The sequence below is a fragment of the Somniosus microcephalus genome, chromosome 11 (assembly GCF_052327205.1).
Source record: "Somniosus microcephalus isolate GS21.2 chromosome 11, FLI_Smic_1.0, whole genome shotgun sequence".
Taxonomy (NCBI): Eukaryota; Metazoa; Chordata; class Chondrichthyes; order Squaliformes; family Somniosidae; genus Somniosus; species Somniosus microcephalus.
The window spans coordinates 25,007,468-25,026,929 of NC_140997.1; the positions used below are offsets into that span (position 1 = coordinate 25,007,468).

The window sequence follows — 19,462 nt, forward strand, 5'->3', positions numbered from 1 at the left end:
AAAGAGGGCTGTGAATGCTGAGTCCTTGAGCATATTCAAGGCTGAAATAGATAGATTTTTGGACTCTAGGGGAATCAAGGGCTATGGAGATCAGGCGGGAAAGTGGAGTTGAGGTAGAAGATCAGCCATGATCTTATTGAATGGCGGAGCAGGCTCGAGGGGCCGTATGGCCTACTCCTGCTCTTATTTCTTATGTTCTAGGAGTTTCAGTCCCTGGAGTGTAGAAACCACACTGTTGATCCACAACCTCAGTCTGTCTGCGCTCGGAACAAATTCACTCCCTCCACCACCGGCGTACCGTGGCTGCAGTGTGTACCATCTACAAGATGCACTGCAGCAACTCGCCAAGGCTTCTTCGGCAGCACCTCCCAAACCCACGACCTCGACCACCTAGAAGGACAAGGGCAGCAGGCACACAGGAACACCACCACCTCCAAGTTCCCCTCCAAGTCAAACACACCATCCTGACTTGGAAATATATTGGCTGTTCCTTCATCGTCGCTGGGTCAAAAATCCTGGAACTCCCTCCCAACAGCACCGTGGGAGCACCTTCACCGCACGGACTGCAGCGGTTCAAGAAGGCGGCTCACCACCACCACCACCTTCTCCAGGGCAATTAGAGGGATGGGCAATAAATGCTGGCCTTTGCCGGCGACGGCCACATCCCAGGAACGAATTTAAAAAATAAAATATTGGCAGCTGCTTGCCTTTGCCGATGGAAGCAATTTGCTTCCAGTTGGGCAGCGTGAAAAGCCTCTCTTGAGACGGGTCTCGCCGTTGCTGGGCTCTGGCGCTGCATTAAGTGGAATTGAGCCACGACTTATATCAGCGACACTAAATTGTGAACACCAAGCAAGTCTCCATTCATAAAATTGAGCTCTCGGCTGGGCGGTAAATTTTGCTGCACACCTCGATAGCCAGAGGGCACAGATTGAAGGCGATTGGCAAAAGAACGAGAGGCGGCATGAGGAAAAACTTTTTTACGCAGCGAGTGGTTGGGATTTGGAAGGCACGGCCTGGCAGGGTGGTGGAAACAGATTCAATAGTAGCCTTCAGAAGGCTGGGATGGCAGGAATGACGTATGAGGAGAGATTGGGTCGATTGGGCTTATACTCGCTAGAGTTTAGAAGAATGAGAGGGGATCTCATTGAAATTTATAAAATTCTAACAGGACTAGACAGACTAGATGCAGGAAGGGTGTTCCCGATGGCGGGGGAGTCCAGAACCAGGGGTCACAGTCTAAGGATAAGGGGTAGGCCATTTAGGACAGAAATGAGGAGGAATTTCTTCACCCAGAGAGTGGTGAACCTGTGGAATTCTCTACCACAGAAGGCAGTTGAGGCCAATTCATTAAATATATTCAAGAAGGAGTTGGATATATTTCTTAAGGCTAAAGGGATCAAGGGATATGGGGAGAAAGCAGGGACCGGGTACTGAGTTTGGATGATCAGCCATGATTTCATTAAATGGCGGAGCGGGCTCGACGGGCCGAATGGCCTACTCCTGCTCCTATCTTCTGTGTTTCTAATTGGATAAATACTTGAAGGAGAAAAAATTGCAGGGATACGGGGAAAGAGCGGGACTAACTGGATCGCTCTTCCAGAGAGCTGGCGCAGACTCGACAGACCGAATGGCCTCCTTGTGTGCTGTGCTATTCTATGATTCTGTAAGTAAGGATTCCAAGTAACGTCCCTCTGACTTTTTTTCAAAAACTCTTTCTGGCTCTGCCAAATCGAACTTTTATTGAGAAAAGATATCTGTGGGTTTCTCTGATTTTACATTAACCAGTGGTACTGGTTAGTGATCCTGTCCCATCAGTTCTTGGGGCAGCAAAACTGAGCATAGTATTATTCAAAAAAATTAGCCCCTTAGGTAATGCATTCTTTCTTAAAAATATCCAGTCAGAACCTGTTATTAGCAGCAGATTAAATCGCAAGGAGTCTGAAGGCTGACTACTGGGTAGCTTAAGTTTCTGCTTAAACTGAGCTGTAATTATTGTAATGTTACTTTTCAAAAAGTGAATGTGTCACCCACACCCAGTCGGTCAAACAAGTTTAAATTCAAGACTCACATAACTTTGCACTGCGCATTTATTTTAACACCGAAACATCTCGCTCATCAGCAGAATTTTATTTCAGAGGGACCTGGAAATTCTGTGACAACTTTTACTGCCCAATATGTATTTAATTCTATTGTAAATTACAGATGCATTAGCGCATCCGCGAAAGTAGTTTTAGTGTCAAGTGCCTTGGGCCGATTTACTACGTTAAAGGCGCCATATAAATGCAAGTTGTTGTTGTTGTAATGTGTGCTGACAGAGGTCAGCGGTTGCTTATAATTGTGATACAGGAAACTTTGGTTTATCCGGAGGTTAACTGTCCAGAATGCTCGAGCCACCGGCAAAATTCAGGAGTCGGTTCAGTAAGTTTTTTTTCTTTTCGTTGCTTTTTTTTCACCAGTCAGGCTCTGCAAGGTCTAGCTAAAGCTGTTGCTTAGCTACAGAGACGCTTGCAAGCTACGGCCGACTGTTTAGAAGCTGTTGCTAAGCAACAGGGTTTGTTGCTAGATACGGAGCTCAAAAGCTTCCATATGTTTTAACATTAGCGCTGGTTTGTCCGGCAGTTTTGATGGGACGGCAACAGCTCGGTCCCGTCGGTGCCGGATATCACAAAGTTTCCTGTATCACTAAGAGGCCAATATTCCACACTGGATGCCGGGTGGGTCAAAGGCCTTGAAGCAGCAGTCTTGAGCTTTCCTGATAGTCTCGGTGAAATTATCCAGTGATTTACCCTGAGCCGTACAGACCAAGAAATCTATTCCGTGCCGAGTTAGTTGATCTCATTAGGACCGCGACACTGGGTCGCAATAACCCTGGGTTAGGGAGTAGAATATTGGCCAGGATACTTTGGAATTAGCCGGTGACCCTCCTGGAAATGCATCGACGTGGACACTGTTGGCTGTGATGGTCTCGACAGTTGAATAGCTTGCAACATGCACATTCAAGGTTTACACACACATAATGTTCGCCTGGATGAGTTATGCCCATGGAACCATAATCCAGCTAGGAATCGGCACCTTCGCAAAAAGAGATTGAGGATGGAAGACAATTGGCGAGAAAATCAAAACGATTCTTCTCTGATGAATCATCTGGCAACAGGAAAAAACCTAATGTATTGTTTTTAGTCCATTATATTTGAGAAGGTGGAGCACGGGTATAGTAGGTATCGACTGTGGTCAAAGTGCCTAGCTATAAACCGCTGACCCAAGGGTTATTTAGTAATGACCAGGAGTGTGTCATATTTTATTGCCCATTGTACGTCATGTGTCTGCAAGATTAATTCATCCATCTATAGCCATGTTGGATTAACGGCGCAGATGGCAAAGGATATCGTATTAACAGCGATGGCATTGCACATTGCCAGATCATTTGTGACACACATCAGATACAATGCACAACTTGCCTGTGTTGCCATGATGGTGGTCTGTTCTTTCGCCCACATATAGGAAGGCATCCCATACACCATCGGCTCAACACGTAGACTTCTGTAGTTTTGACAGATTTCAGCAGTGGCGCCATCTTGCCATTTGAAGCCTGATTTAGTTAAGGCAACGGAAGGGACATTTACGCTTGCCATTCCCATCATTTTGTTCTGTGTTTCTGGACAGGTTTTGCCATCAGCTAGATTTCTCCACTAGTGGGGCACTGTGTATTGCTTTGAATAAGATGGCAGCTGCCAAGGCCTACCGGTGTTTCAGAGATCGTCTGGTAACCAAGGTTTACCTTGCTCTGGTACGTATCTCTTTGTTTTATTTAATCGATTACGTACATCTTCACTTTGTGTGATGTGGAGATGCCGGTGTTGGACTGGGGTGGACAAATGTAGGAAGTCACACAACACCAGGTTATAGTCCAACAGCTTTATTTGAAATCACAAGCTTTCGGAGCGCTGCTCCTTCGTCAGGTGGAGTGAAGAGAAGCATACAGGCACAGCATATATAGTCAGAGAAAACTGCCAGATGATTACAGGTAATCTTTCTAACTGCCCTTTATCACACCTCGGCAGAAAGATAATCACAGCAATCAAAGGTGTGAATGGTGTCCAAACAGGTCAGTCAGGAAAACATTACATCAAAGAACAATGAGGTGGGGTCACAAGGGGTCAAATGTTGCAGATGCTGGGGCACTTTGTGTGGCATTCCTTCAGAATACCAATCAGATCCTACAGTGTCCTAAAGTCATTGACTCCAAAATACAGGCCTATATTTAAATTTAAGTGATTTTGATTTTTCTTTTAAAACTGACTTTGAGGTGGCTGCACCTCGCTCCCTCTACCCAGTCACGAGTGCCATCATCACCTTGGCCTTTCTAAGGTAAGGGCATAGACACTGTTGTTGCTCAGTCTCTGTTCCCAGCAAGGGTTCCTGCTCCTGTTCATTATCCAGTGACTCCTAGCTGCTGGAAGTTGCATGTGCTGAACATCGGGATGAGTACAGGAACAGACTCGGCTGCGATATCCCTTCCCTCCCCCCCCTCCCCCCCCCATGATGGAATAGAAACATAGGAAAATAGGAGCAGGAGTAGGCCATTCGGCCCTTCGAGCCTGCTCCGCCATTCAATATGATCCCGGCTGATCCTCTATCTCAATACCATATTCCCGCTCTCTCCCCATACCCCCTGATGCCTTTTGTGTCTAGAAATCTATCTATCTCCTTCTTAAATATCAGCCTTCTGTGGTAGAGAATTCCACAGGTTCACCACCCTCTGAGTGAAGAAATTTCTCCTCATCTCAGTCCTAAATGTCCTACCCTGTATCCTGAGACTGTATTTGGATTTTCAGAAGGCCTTTGATAAAGTCCCACATAAGAGGTCAGTGTGCAAAATTAAAGCAAATTAAAGAATATATTTAAGGAGGAGATAGATAGATTTCTAGACACACAAGGCATCAAGGGGTATAGGGAGAGAGCAGGAATATAGTATTGAGATAGAGGACCAGCCACGATCATATTGAATGGCTGAGCAGGCTCGAAGGGCCGAATGGCCTACTCCTGCTCCTATTTTTCAATAGGCCAGAAATTTGGGTTGGAGGCTTCCCGCGGGTGCAAGCCCCCGACCTGCACTTACCTTGCGCGCTGGCCGTTGAGCTGTGGGCCCGCGTGGGATTCCAATCCCGGGCCTCCTCCAGCTGCCGGCGCGCAGTGCTTGCGTATCCCAGGGGCGTAGTTAGTTCGAAGCGTCCCCTGGGATCACGTGGGCCGTGGAGAGCCAATCGTAGCAGGGAATCTATTCATAGATTTGACAGGAAGACTTGTCAAATCCATGAATACAATTCAGCCCTGCAAAACCTAACTATAACTTCAAATACATTTTTTTATCACATTTTTAAAATAACTATAAAATACATAAAATAACTATTTTAAACAATAATTTTAATTTTTGTAAATATTAATTACAGTTTTTAACGGGGCTAAAAATAAACTTACCTTTCTTTAAAGTATTTAAAAATAATAAACCTGTGGAAAAAATGTTTTAATTTTACTTAATTCACCACTTACCTTGTTAAAAGCAGGCCTTGCGACTGCTTTTTAAAAGCGTAGCTCCTGGAGACTTACCCTCCCGGAGAAACCTGCAAAAAAACCGGAAGTTCCAGGCATACGCGCTGCCTCTCTGGCGCACGCGCTCGACCTGTGAACCCCTTCCTTCAAGGGAACGGAAGTTCCGGTTTCCAGCGCATGCGCAGTGCATGCACGAGACCGGCACTTTCGTTGGCCCTACGCGTGAGTACCCAGCGCGTACTCACCTGTGGGGACCTGAATTTCTTGCCCATATGGTTCGATAATTGATGCAGTTCCCAATCCTGGCCACTAGATGGCTTTGTTGCCTTTATAGAGAATGATGAGCTTATCTGGCTACACCGATCAGTAACAGCAGGGGTTTGCGGTGATCATCATTGCTTCATGAATTCATTTGTTTTATGTGACGATTTCCTGATTTATTTATTTCTGGTCAGTAGCGTGCCTGACACAGAGAAATCAGACTTCAGTGCCCTTGAAACAAATGACTGAGAAATCCGCAGGAGTAGTTTTTGATACCAGAGTGAAGAAACACACTCTCTCTGTAGAGGCAAACCCCACTAACCAGAGACCAGGGTGGGTATATGAGAGCGTGCACTCCATATCAAGCAAGCGGAAACGTGTGGATTTTCTCAGTCGTTTGCTTCAAGCATTGTGATGGGGTTTCCACATGCTTCTGATGTCCCAACTGGCCAAAAAAAAATGTTCTTTTGAAAATCTACACTAGAATTGAATGATTTAACGAAGCAGTGATTCTTCTCCTGTAATCACTGTGGCAGAAATGAAGCCTTTTGTCTAAGATTTTGCTTGGCACATAGGAACAGGAGCAGGCCATTCCGCCCCTGGAGCCTGGTCCGCCAATCTGTTAGATCATGGCTGACCTGTATCTTAACTCCATCTTTATTATCCGGCACCAATGGGACCGGCGTGGTGCCGGTTTATCAAAAAGTCCGGATTACAGAGAGGTATAGTTTAAAAGGTACGAGAGCTCCGTACGCAGCAACAAATCCAGGCTTCCCTGTTGCTTAGCAACATGTGCAGGAACTCCGGCTACAGACCAAGCGTCCCTGTTGCTTAGCAACAAGTGCACAAACCCCAGTTACACAGCCACAGATCCAGGAACTGCCACTAATATGAAATAAAACTTACCTGAACCTACTCCTGAATTTTGCCGGTTAACAGAGATTTCCGGTTATTTTTTTAGGTGCCGGTTAAAAGAGAGTTTCCTGTTACCTACCTTAGTTTCGTAACCCATAATACCCTTGCCGAACAAAAATCTATCGATCCCAGTTTTGAGATTTTCAATTGACCCCTAACTTCAACAACCTTTTGGGGGAGAGAGTTCCAGATTTCCGCTACCCTTTGTGTGAAGAAATGTTTCTGACCTGGCCCCTGAACAGCCTGGCTCTAATTTTAAGGTTATGACCCCTTTGCTCGGGACTCCCTTCCCCCCCCCCACCCCCAGCAGAGGAAATAGTTTCTCTCGGGCCCCATCAAATCCTTTAATCATCTTAAGCACCTCAATTAGATCACGCCTTAATCTTCTATACTTGAGGGAATAGGAGCCTAGTCTATGGCTTCTTTAACTCTGCCGCGGTGCATAAGGAGTTTACAAAAATCACCCTCACTCGCGGAAAAATGTTCCAGCTCATTCTGTCGCAGTGATTTTTCGGTTTGTGTCCAAACATGTCCTGGACAGAAGCCAAGCCGCTCGGCTCCAATATAATCAGGTGTGATTGGTTCAAATATGTGTCAGAATTAAGCCGACGGTATTTTAAATGCACGAAGCCCCGATAACTGCTTGAAAGGTTTCAATCAGCCGGCCTTTTTCAGATCAGCGTGTATCTGGAGCTTTTTGAAGAGAGTCTGACTGAAATTCCGGAAGAGAGTTAACTAAGCCAGATACATTCTGTAGTGGTAAGAAAATAAAAAGAGAAACTATGTATGACAATCAATTATAGTATAGTTTACTACAGGAGTATAGTTTAGTGCAGGAGTTGCAATACACTATACAAGGAGATAGCAGAGTTTGACTACTACTGTAAATGTATGTTATGGTGCTGTTTCTATTACTATTTAACACATTTGTGAGGCATTTAAAGCCTAAAATAAGATCTAGTATAGTGTTATTCTCTCACCTGAAAATAAGGATCCCACAGGGCATGGGCCAGAAATAGTAGCTGAAGTAATCTTAATAAAAAAGTTTTCAGTTCATTATCCCATGCTCTGGAGTTCCACAGTGTCAGCCGTGACTCAGTGGGTAGCACTCTCTCTCACCTCTGAGTCAGAAGGTCGTGGGTTCAAGTCCCACTCCAGAGACTTGAGCACAAAAATCTAGGCTGACACTACAGTGCAGTGCTGAGGGAGTGCTGCACTGTCAGGTGCCGTCTTTCGGATGAGACGTTAAACCGAGGCCCCCGTCTGCTCTCTCAGGTGGACGTAAACGATCCCATGGCACTATTTCGAAGAAGAGCAGGGGAGTTATCCCTGGTGTCCTGGCCAATATTTATCCCTCAATCAACATAACAAAAAACAGATTATCTGGCCATTATCACATTGCTGTTTGTGGGAGCTTGCTGTGCGCAAATTGGCTGCCGCGTTTCCCACATTACAACAGTGACTACACTCCAAAAAAAATACTTCATTGGCTGCAAAGCACTTTGGGATGTCCGCTGGTCATGAAAGGCGCTATAGAAATGCAAGTCTTTCTTTCTGTTTTCCTTCTCTTAAACCCATCTGCTTCTCTCCCTCCATCTCCTCCCCATAAACCCACCCACCTCCGATCAATCTTCTTGGTCGCTCCTACTATCTCCTTTTTTGGGTTTAAGCATCTGTTTCTGTCTGATTACGCCCCTGTGAAGCACCGTGGGACGTTTTCGACACTGAAGGTGCTCCAGCAATGCCAGTTGTTGTTGTAGATGTCGGGGCAAGTGAAAACACACTCGAGGATTTAGGGAGCTCGGGTTCACCAGCAGGAGTAGCTTAAAACACGGAAACCAAAAAATAGCTCGAGTAAAAAACTGGGTGAAATAAACTCACATCAGAATCCCTTCTCCACATGAATTAGTTGATCTGACCAGTTATGGTCTGATTTACTGCCATATAGCTACATAAAATTAACAGCACAGAAACAGGCCATTCGGCCCAACTGGTCCAAGCCAATGTTTATGCTCCCCACGAGCCTCCTACAACCCCTCCTCTTCTTCTTAGGCAGTCCCTCAGAACCGAGGATGATTTGCTTCCACATTAAAATGAGTTCTCAGGTGACTGATGAGTCCAATGCGGGACCGACAGTCTCTGTCACAGGTGGGGCAGACGGTGGTTGAAGGGGCGGGTGGGTGAGGTGCTTGGGTTGACATGCGCTCCTTCCGCTGCCTGCGCTTGGCTTCCGCTTGCTCCCGGCGAAGAGACTCTAGGTGTTTGGCACCTTCCCGGATGCTTCTCCTCCACTTTGTGCGGTCTTGGGCCAGGGATTCCCAGGTGTTGGTGGGGATGTTACACTTTTTCAAGGAGGCTTTGAGGGTTTTGAGGGTGTCCTTGAAGTGTTTCCTCTGCCCACCTGGGGCTCTCTTGCCGGGCCGGAGCTCCAAGTAGAGCGCTTGTTTTGGGAGTCTCGTATCGGGCATGCGGACAATGTGACCCGTCTATCGTAGCTGATCGAGCGTGTCAAAGCTTCGATGCTGGGGATGTTGGCCTGAGCAAGAACACTGACGTTGGTGTGCCTATCCTGCCAATGGATTTGCAGGATCTTGCGAAGGCAGCGTTGGTGGTACCTCTCCAGTGCTTTGAGGTGCCTGCTGTACATGGTCCATGTCTCTGAGGCATACAGCAGGGCGGGTATCACTGCTGCTCTGTAGAGCATGAGCTTAGTGCCGGGTTTGAGGTCCTGGTCTGCAAACACTCTCTTCCTCAGGCGACCGAAGGCTGCACTGGCACACTGTTGACAGTAGGCTCCCGAGGTATGAAAAGTGGTCCACGTTGTCCAAGGCCTTGTTGTGGATTTTGATAATCGGGCGGCAGTACTGTGTGGCGGGGGCAGGTTGGTAGAGGACCTTTGTCTTACGGATGTTTAGTGTAAGGCCCATACTCTCGTACGCTTCGGTGAAGGTGTTGACGATGGTTTGGAGTTCAACCTTCGAGTGAACCCCTCTTCATCGAACCCCATCGGCATAACCTTCTACTCCTTTCTCCCTCGTGCTTCCCTTTAAATGCATCTATGCATGTTAAAGGGGGCCATATAAATCTTAAGTTTTTGTTGTGGGTTCAAGCCCCACTCCAGAGACTTGAGCCCATAATCCAGTCCGACACTCCCAGTGGAGCGCTGCACTGTCGGAGGTGCCGCCTCTCGGATGAGACGTTAAACCGAGGGGGCCCCCGACTGCCCTCTCGGGTGGACGTAAAATCCCACAACACTATTGGAATAAGAGCAACAGACATGTTTTTGCGCAGGAGGAGTTAAACATCTTAGGTTCTTTAGTGAAGCCTTGGGTCTTGCAATGAACCGAAAAAAACAGATTTCACCCCCTTGGCGTTTATGTTGGTATCTGGACCTTTTGAATCGTGGTCTCCTCTACATTGGGGAGACCAGACGCAGATTGGGTGACCGCTTTGCGGAACACCTCCGTTCAGTCCGTAAGGGGGACCCCGAGCTCCCGGTGGCCTGTCATTTCAATTCACCGCCCCATTCCCACTCAGACCTCACTGTCCTCGGCCTCTTGAATTGTTCCACGGAAGCTCAGCGTAAGCTCGAGGAACAGCACCTCATCTTCCGATTAGGCACTTTACAGCCCTCTGGACTCAACATAGAGTTCAACAATTTCAGATCATAACCTCGGCCCCTATCACATATATATATATATATATCTTTTTTTCCCTTTTTTTTTTAATCCACACTTTTGTCTGGGCTTTTTTCTTCCCTCCCACACGGCAGCTGTCCTTCATTCTGCCAGGGCCATTCACACTTCATCCAGAGCCATCCTTTGTTCCTTGAATATCTCTACTCAATGTCTCTACTCTCTCCTGCTTTCTATCCTATCTCTGACCTTCCCTTTTGTTCTTTCATCCCCTCCCCCATTTCCCAGCCCCCGCTTGCTTTAAAATCTATTCCCTCTTCCTGCTTTTTTTTCCAATTCTGACGAAAGGTCATCGACCTGAACCGTTAACTCCGTTTCTCTCTCCACCGATGCTGCCTGGCCTGCTGAGTTTTTCTAGCGTTTTCTGTTGTAACTTCTGAATCGTTACTGCTTTGTAACCACTGACGTTGTTCTCGATGCTTTTCTGCATTTTTTTTTTATAACTTCAGAAGCTGTAAATCTGCTTGGTAATTTTAAACCTTCACTGCACACCCAGAAGCCAATGGGAGGAGGGGGGGGGGGTGGAGGTGGTTATGTTGTATTATCGTGCCTTCCTCCATTTGTTTTTTCAATATCTTAACTAACCTTAAAGTTGGGAAGTCTGTTATGTAAGGGACTGCACTTTGTTCAGTGGGGTTCTGTAGTTCATAACCTGGAAATTAAAATGTAATCAAAGAGCTTGAAGGGGGCAGTGTGTAAACTAAGCCGTTGGTTTGCAATAAATTTCATTAATGCCCCCCAGTGGTTGCCCTCGTTGTAAACTGTTTGAGGTGGGTGGGGAGAATTGCAACACATTTGGAAAGTTTGTGAAATAGTTTAGGATATACAACTTAAAGAAAAAAAAAAGACTCGTATGGGTATCGCGCCTTTCACGACCTCAGGACGTCCTTGTACGGCCAATGAAGTGCATCATGAACTGGGGCCGAAGAAGGAAAGTTTTCACTTGTGGGATGGGACTGTTGGCACAAGTGTGAACTCTAATGCTGCCATCTTTGCCACAGGTCAGAGGTCACGTCACTATGGATAGGATGACGATTGATCGTGCAATCGGTAAAAACACAACAGAAGGAATGGCGCACATGATGTGTGCTGAAGGAACCCAGGGTAAAGTATACAGAAGGAGTTTGCAGCTGATGAACCCTTACCACACTGAATGAAGAGGGCTGCATAGGCATGGTGGAAAGATGCATTGTTATAGCCTTCAGTGGTTAAACATTAGCTGCAGGACAGTTTCTCAGTTTTTTTGGGGGCTGCAAAGTTAGGGAGATAATGAGCAAACATTTGCTTTATAATAAACTTCTCCCCTTTCCCCCGCACCATGCACCAGAGCTGCTTGTCGGCTTCTGCTAGCGCTGCCCTGCAACTCTCACTGGACAGTGCACGAGAGCAGCCAAGGGTGCCCAGCCGTCCAATCTTGTCTCTGAGATTGGGGCACTCGCCAGGAGCGGGAGTGGTCGGCGTCAATCCACGTGTCGCAGGTCAGTCTCTGTTGGGAGTTGCTGGCGCATCAACGCAGTGCCATCGTTGAGATTCAACTTTTTAACAGGCGGCCATCTTTCCGAAATGAAGGTGAAAGTCCAAAGCCCATCGTGCAGGAAGCCACCAAGGTTGAAAGAGAAGATGAGGTAAATGTGGAAATAGCGATTCGACAATCCTATTCTCGGGTTTTAGAACATTGCGGGAAGAAGGAAAGACTGGGTGGGGAAAGAATGAAATAGAATAGGAGAAGGTGCACTGAGACTCAGTTTTAACATGAGGAAGAGTGTGTCGGGCCATGTGGCTAGAAGGAAAAGAGGAACGTGCAGAGAAGAACACAACATCGTAATATCGATTAAAATAAGGGACCAGTATGATTGTGATGGGGGGGAGAGAGAGAAGTTGGAGGCTCAAAGTGAGAGAGGTGTTGCTTGACAGACAACAAGATTAAGAATGTAATCTGTAAATAGATTCACAAAACCGGCACAGTGAGTTTTCAGAATGTGAATAATTGGGAGAATTTCTGTCTGGATTAGAATTGTGCATTGAACCATTGTGTCTAGATTAGGAGTACTACATTATGCGATTAAATGGAAAGGCATCTGGTGTGAGTTTATCTGGAGTAGGTGGCTTGACGTGATGAGTACCGTGGCAGAAAGGAAAACAGTATTTAAAGGATTTACTTCTGTGTGATTCTGCAAAGGTTGTCAAAATCCCAAACCATCTCAGACTGAGCTGACTGTCCTGGAAAGAGGTTCTTACAGCGGAGACCCAGTTACTAAAGTACTCCTGCAGCCAGTAACAGGTTAGTAATGCTCTCTAAAGCACTAGCCCCATATATAAAACGCAAAGTCCCGTTGAAATAATTGTGTTAGCTTGGCCCAGTCGTAGCACTCTCGTCTCTGGTCGTGGGTTCAGGCCTTACTGAGGGGGATTGAGCACATAATCTAGGCTGACATTTCAGTGCTGCATAGTTGGAGGTCTTTTGGATGGGATGATAAACAGAGTTAACCTGTTCAGGTGGGTGTAAAAGATCCGATGGCACTGTTCGCAGATGAGATGGGGAGTTCTCCCAATGTCCTGTCCAACATTTACCCTTCAATCAACACCTCCAAAAACAAATGAACTGGTAATTTGTCTCATCGCTATTTGATCTTGCTCGGTACAAATTGGCTGACACAACAGTGACTACATTAAAAAAGCAATTCATTAGCTGTGAAGGGCTATGGGGATTAATATTGACACTATATAAACACATAAGAACATAAGAAATAGGAGCAGAAGTAGCCCATTTGGCCCCTCGAGCCTGCTCCACCATTCAATGAGATCATGGCTGATCTTCTACCTCATCTCCACTTTCCTGAACTATCCCCATATCCCTTGATTCCCTTAATGTTCAAAAATCTATCGATCTCTGTCTTGAATATACTCAACGCCTTCGCTCTGCTGCTGACCACAAATTCCGGGCCAAAAGGACAGGCGACCAAAAGCTTGATCAAAGAGGTCGGTTTTGAGGAGCATTTTAAAGGAGGAGAGAGAGGCGGCGAGGTCTAGGGGGGGATTTCCAGAGCTTGGGGCCTCGGCAGCTGCAGGCACGGCCGCCAATGGTGGAGCGATTGAACATTGGGGATGCGCAAGAGGCCAGAATTGGAGGAGCGCAGCGATCTGATTCTATGATCTCGTAGGGCTGGAGGAGGTTCGAGGGACAAGGCCGTAGAGGGATCTCATGGGCCCACATCCTGTTTCTTCTGCTGATACTCCATCTAAGCAGCATTATACTTCACCTAGGAGAGGTTGATGTGAACACTAAGGTGCATAAAATAGGCAACTGTTCCACTCCTACCTTGATGAGCAAATATTAATCCCCTAAAACTATAGCACCACAGAATCCAATTAAAAAATATTACTTAAGTCACTAACTTGTGTTTCCTACATTACAACAATGACTACACATCAAAAGTACTTCATTGGCTGTAAAGCACTTTGGGATGTCCTGAAATCGTGAAAGGTGCTATATAAATGCAAGTTCTTTCTTTAATCCCGTGTATGAATTAAAAAGAACAAATAGCCACAAGGAAAGCTTCTACTTTTCTTTGGATTACAGTAATCAAATAATTAAATTGAGAGCCAGAATGATTAGCTTCCTGACATGAATCAGTCATTCATGAAAGAAAGACTTCTGAAATAATACTGAGCAGCCTACGGGTGCCGCTGTCCAGGGAGAGTATAAATACTCGGGCACGGGCCCAGCTTGCACAGGACATTCTTAACAGGAACTAGTGAAGGACACAACTAGACCTCCATGTTGTAAAACAGTTGATTAAAGCTTTGTTTAACGCTTAGACTAAGTGCCTAGTAGTTTTCTTATGTCACTTCCTACATGCACCACCTGGGACCTGTAATAATATGACCCCTTTTGTTCCCTGAATAAGGTAGTTTGTAGAATTAACTGTTTGCATTTGGCGTACCTGAAAATGATGTGCCAGTGGAAGCAGCATGCTATAGACAGAAGTAAGGGATCCCACAACCAGTGGATCAGATCAAAGCTCTGCAGTCCTGCCGCATCCAGATGTGAATGCTGGTGGACCATTAAACAACTAACGGGAGGAGGAGGCTCCATGAACATTCTCATTCCAACGATGGCGGAGCCCAGCACGTGAGTGCAAAAGACAAGGCTGAAGCGTTCGCACCCATCTTCAGCCAGAAGTGCTGAGTGGGTGATCCATCTCGGCCTCTTCCTGATGCGAGTCTTCAGGCAATTCGATTCACTCCACATGATATCAAGAAACGGCTGAGTGCACTGGATACAGCAAAGGCTATGGGCCCGACAACATCCAGGCTGTAGTGCTAAAGACATGTGCTCCAGAACTAGCCGCGCCTCTAGCCAAGCTGTTCCAGTACAGCTACAACACTGGCATCTACTCGACAAAGTGGAAAATTGCCCAGGTATGTCCTGTCCACAGAAAGCAGGACAAATTCAATCCAGCCAATGACCGAGCATGGCACCAAGGAACCTAGTAAAATTGAAGTCACTGGGGAATGGCTGGAGTCATACCTAGCACAAAGGAAGATGGTTGTAGTTGTTGCAGGTCAATCACCTCAGTCCCAGGACATTGCTGCAGGAGTTCCTCAGAGCAGTGTCCTAGGCCCAACCATCATCAACTGCTTCAGCAATGACCTTCCCTCCATTATAAGACCAGAAGTGGGGATGTTTGCTGATGATTGCACAATGTTCCATTCGCAATTCCTCAGATAATGAAGCAATTAGTGCCCGCAAGCAGCAAGACCTGGAGAACATCCAGGCTTGCGCTGATAGGTGGCAAGTGGCATTCACGCCATACAAGTGCCTGACAATGGCGATCTCCAGTAAGAGAGAGTCTAACCACCTCCCCATTGACATTCATTGGCATTACCATCATCGAATCCCCCACCATCACCATCCTGGGGGTCACCATTGACCAGACACTTAACTGGACCAGCCACATAAATACTGTGGCTACAAGAGCAGGTCAGAGGCTGGGTATTCTGCAGTGAGTGACTCACCTCCTGACTCCCTAAAGCCTTTCCACCACCTACAAGGCACAAGTCAGGAGTGTGATGGAATGCTCTCCACTTGCCTGGATGAGTGCAGCTCCAACAACACTCAAGAAGCTCGACACTATCCAGGACAAAGCAGTCCCCTTGATTGTCACCCCATCCACCACCTTAAACATTCACTCCCTTCACCACCGGTGCACCGTGGCTGCAGTGTGTGCCATCTACAAGATGCACTGCAGCAACTTACAAAGGCTTCTTTGACAGCACCTCCCAAACCCGCAACCTCTACCACCTCGAAGGACAAGGGCAGCAGGCACATGGGAACACCACCACCTTCAAGTTCCCCTCCAAGTCACACGCCATCCTGACTTAGAAGTATATCACCGATCCTTTATCGTCGCTGGGTCAAAATCCTGGAACTCACTACCTAACAGCACTGTGGGAGTACCTTCACCACACGGACTGCAGCGGTTCAAGAAGGCGGCTCACCGCCACCTTCTCGAGGGCAATTAGTGATGGGCAATAAATACTGGCCTTGCCAGTGACACGCACATTCCGTGAATGAATAAAATTTAAAAAAATTAAATTTGTCTGGCAACAAGTAAGTACGCCTTTAAATGGAATGGTGCAATGATTAGAAAAATACCAGCGGAATGAAAGAGCTACTTAGAGATACAAGCTGATCAGTGATTTGGCCAAGCTGGTTTTTATCAGTAATGTTGCTTGTCTGAATTCCTGTGATTAAGTGGTGGAAATATTATCTTTCAGATTGCTGTAGAGATGCCTCGATTCAGTGTGTCTTGTCATTTGTTTAGGCCGAACACACCAGCTGAGGGTCCATTGCAGCTCTGTGGGGCATCCCATAGTGGGCGACTTCACCTACAGCTTGAAGATGGACAGCAGCCCTTACCGTATGATGCTTCATGCCCATCACCTGCAGATCCCCGTGGAGGGGGAGCTGATCGAGGTGACCACGGCTGACCCTTTCACACACTTGGTGGACAGCAATTGGGAACAGGGCTGGCGTGTCAATAGTTTGCACGACATAATCAAGGGACTGAAAGGCAGGTGTGTGACAAAGCGACGTGACAAGAACGGCATTCCTCAAAGTCAAGCGGAGAAAATACAGGTGAAAGAACCAAGTGAAGAGACTGAGGAAGAAAGAGAGAAATGTGTGCAGTGGTTAAATGAATGGGCAATGAGCTAATATTAACGACCTTGGTGGCTGAGGACTATTTTGGCTGGAAACTGCCCGTTAGCATTTTGTTTGGGAGAGGGATGGAAAAACCCATGGTCAGCTCGGCATCCAGTGGTAAACAGATTTGCTGTGAGCCCGTTTGGCACTATTGGCATGGACTAGTTTCACCCCCTATATATCCAGTCTGCATTAAACGGTTTATTGGATTAACAGCCATTGGGAAACCCTCACTTTTGATGACCAAATTAATTTTTTTTACTTGTTGGTCAGTGCCCATGAGAGCCATTCCCCCTCCCCACGTTTTCTAGCACCAGCCCGACCTGATGACTCCACACACAGAGAAACGTACAGTGGAACAGGTTTTAAATTAACTACTTTTTAAAAAGTTCTTAATATAAAGTATCTATTTCTTACTAAACATCAGCGAAATGCAGTGGAAGCCACTTAAGTAGGACACTCGCGCTATTGGGACAACCGGCCGGGAACCAGTTTCTCTCAAATGATTCCCTGTGGACCGACCCATTGGTTTAGCAGGACCGTCTACTCCTGTCCACCCAGCGAGGTGGAACAGCTGCCGTTGACAGGCGGCCATCAGCTTTGTTTGTGTGATGGTGGAATGGCTGAATTTGACACTAACTGAAATGTTGGGTGAGCTGGGGAGACCACAAAGAGAAGTCACTTGGGACAGGATGATTGCCTAATTGGAAAGAATCGGCTTTACATAGAATTTACAGCACAGAAACAGGCCATTCGGCCCAACTGGTCTTTGCTGGTGTTTATGCTCCCCATGAGCCTCCTCCCGCTCTACCTCTAACCCTATCAGCCAATCCTTCTAATCCTTTCTCCCTCATGTACTTATCTAGCTTCCCCTTAAATGCATCTGTGCTGTTCGCCTCAACTACTCCACTCTCTGGGTAAAGAAGTTTCTCCTGAATTCCTTATTGGATTTATTAGTGACCATCTTATATTTGTGGCCCCTAGTTTTGAACTCTCGGTGGAAACATCTCGGCTTTGCTAATCTATCCCATTCAAATGGCTTCTGCCAATATTCATCACGAGCAGCTTCTGTGTTATTCTATTCACAAGCACCTGGGTGAGAAACAAAATCCCACTTCTTTCTCTCTTTAAGATTAAGTGGACAATCGATTCCCTTTTTAAGAAAATCAAACCACTAAAATAAATTCTCTATTTTTAACAATAGTTTTTAAAACTGTGTTTGTATAAACAACGAGGGCTGAATTGGAATATTGCGGGAGGTTGGGTGGTGCAGTGAGACCTGGTTCCAGTCCAGCTATCTTTTGTTAGCTTTCACAGATATATATTGAGCTTCAGTACAGCACAAAACTGCCCAGGATCTGGCTTCATTTACACCAATTAATATTAATTTTTCATTCTTAGTTTGTCTTTTATGCCATTTTAACTTTGAAACAATGTTAGTTTTGGTGATAATTATCTAAAGTTAATGGTCAATGGAAAGCACGCTGAGTGGGCCTGTATTATCAGCATGAACCGGCACTGAATTGACAAGACTCATTTAGAGAGGCCGTGAAAATGTCTAACTTAAAAAACTGGAAATGCTGGAATCACTCGTCAAGTCAGGCAGCACCTGTAAAGAAAAGGGCAAAGGTTGACATTTCAGACACAGCCCTTTGTCAGAACTGAAAGTGGCTGTCGTGTGAAATGGAAAACTTTGCACTGGGTATAGTGGAGGGTGTGTCTTTCAAACTGAAGAGAGTAGAGAAAGCTGCACACTGTGACTGGGTGGCACCGCACCTGCGAGCGATCAATACTCACACAGGTGCCTGAAGTGGAAAGAAGATGTCTCACTGACCGAAAAAAGTATTTTCCAAAAATGAAAATCAGCATAAATTGGGATCAGTTTGATAAGTATTTAATTTTCAAAGGGAACCTGACAGTGAGCTCCTATTTAAATGCATTCAACATGATCATTGGGCAGCAGCAACATGACTAGTCGGTTCTGTTTGTTGTGTTTTACCTTTCCCATTCACCAGATAGGGGGACGGCTCCTGTTACTGCACCCACCCCACCCCACAGGGAGATGACTTCCAGTAACCCTCCCCCCCACCCTGCAGGGAGACAGTCTCATGACCCAATAGTTCTCATTTTAAATCATGTCAGATCTACTGACCAAGCCAGTAACTTTTACCAAAACGTTTTTTAAACAAAAGGGATGATGGGCTACAATGGAATTATCCACTGATCAGAATGTGAAAGAATGTCCCCTTTAAAAGGTACCTGCAGTGGGGTAATGTATTGGTTGTTTTTTGCTGGATGTCTGTGTGTGCCAAGCTTGTTCTTTTAATGTTCCAAATAAATTATTCAGACACCTTTCTTTATACCTATCTAAATCTTGTTATGTAATTTTTTTAAACAAAAAAATGTTTTAATGCTAGTTAGTTATTTTGTTTTTTAAGAACTGCTTCAGTGTAAAAATTTCCTTGGGTCAGGACCAATGTTCCCTCAAATTTTATTTTTCCTGGACACCCACGCAAAGAAATAACAGCTTGACGTTCACATGGACTTTTCAGGTTCATGGGTGTGTGCTGCGGAAATTTCTGCCCATCCCTGATAGCTTTAAGAAGTGTGAGAAAATGCATTTAGGGAGGGCTAACAAGGCAAGGGAATACACAATAAATGGTAAGACACTGAGAAGTGCAGAGGATCCTTGGAGTGCATGTCCACAGATCCCTGAAGGTAGCAGGACAGGTAGATAAGGTGGTTAAGAAGGCATATGGGATACTTGCCTTTATTAGCCGAGGCGCAGAATATTAGAGCAGGGAGGTTATGCTTGAACTGTATAAAACAC

General features: G+C 46.0%; 1 protein-coding gene across 1 annotated transcript in view; it reads left to right on the forward strand.

Annotated features, from left to right (window-relative positions):
• rpusd1 (RNA pseudouridine synthase domain containing 1) overlaps positions 1 to 18,998 on the forward strand; it is a 36,807-nt gene extending 17,809 nt beyond the window's left edge. Inside the window, exons 3-6 of the mRNA XM_086000380.1 lie at positions 3,667 to 3,790; positions 11,426 to 11,528; positions 12,604 to 12,705; positions 16,253 to 18,998. Of these exons, the coding sequence (XP_085856506.1) occupies positions 3,667 to 3,790; positions 11,426 to 11,528; positions 12,604 to 12,705; positions 16,253 to 16,644 (721 nt within the window). The 3' untranslated portion in view covers positions 16,645 to 18,998. The remainder of the gene's footprint in view (positions 1 to 3,666; positions 3,791 to 11,425; positions 11,529 to 12,603; positions 12,706 to 16,252) is intronic.
• Positions 18,999 to 19,462: the final 464 nt, after the last annotated feature.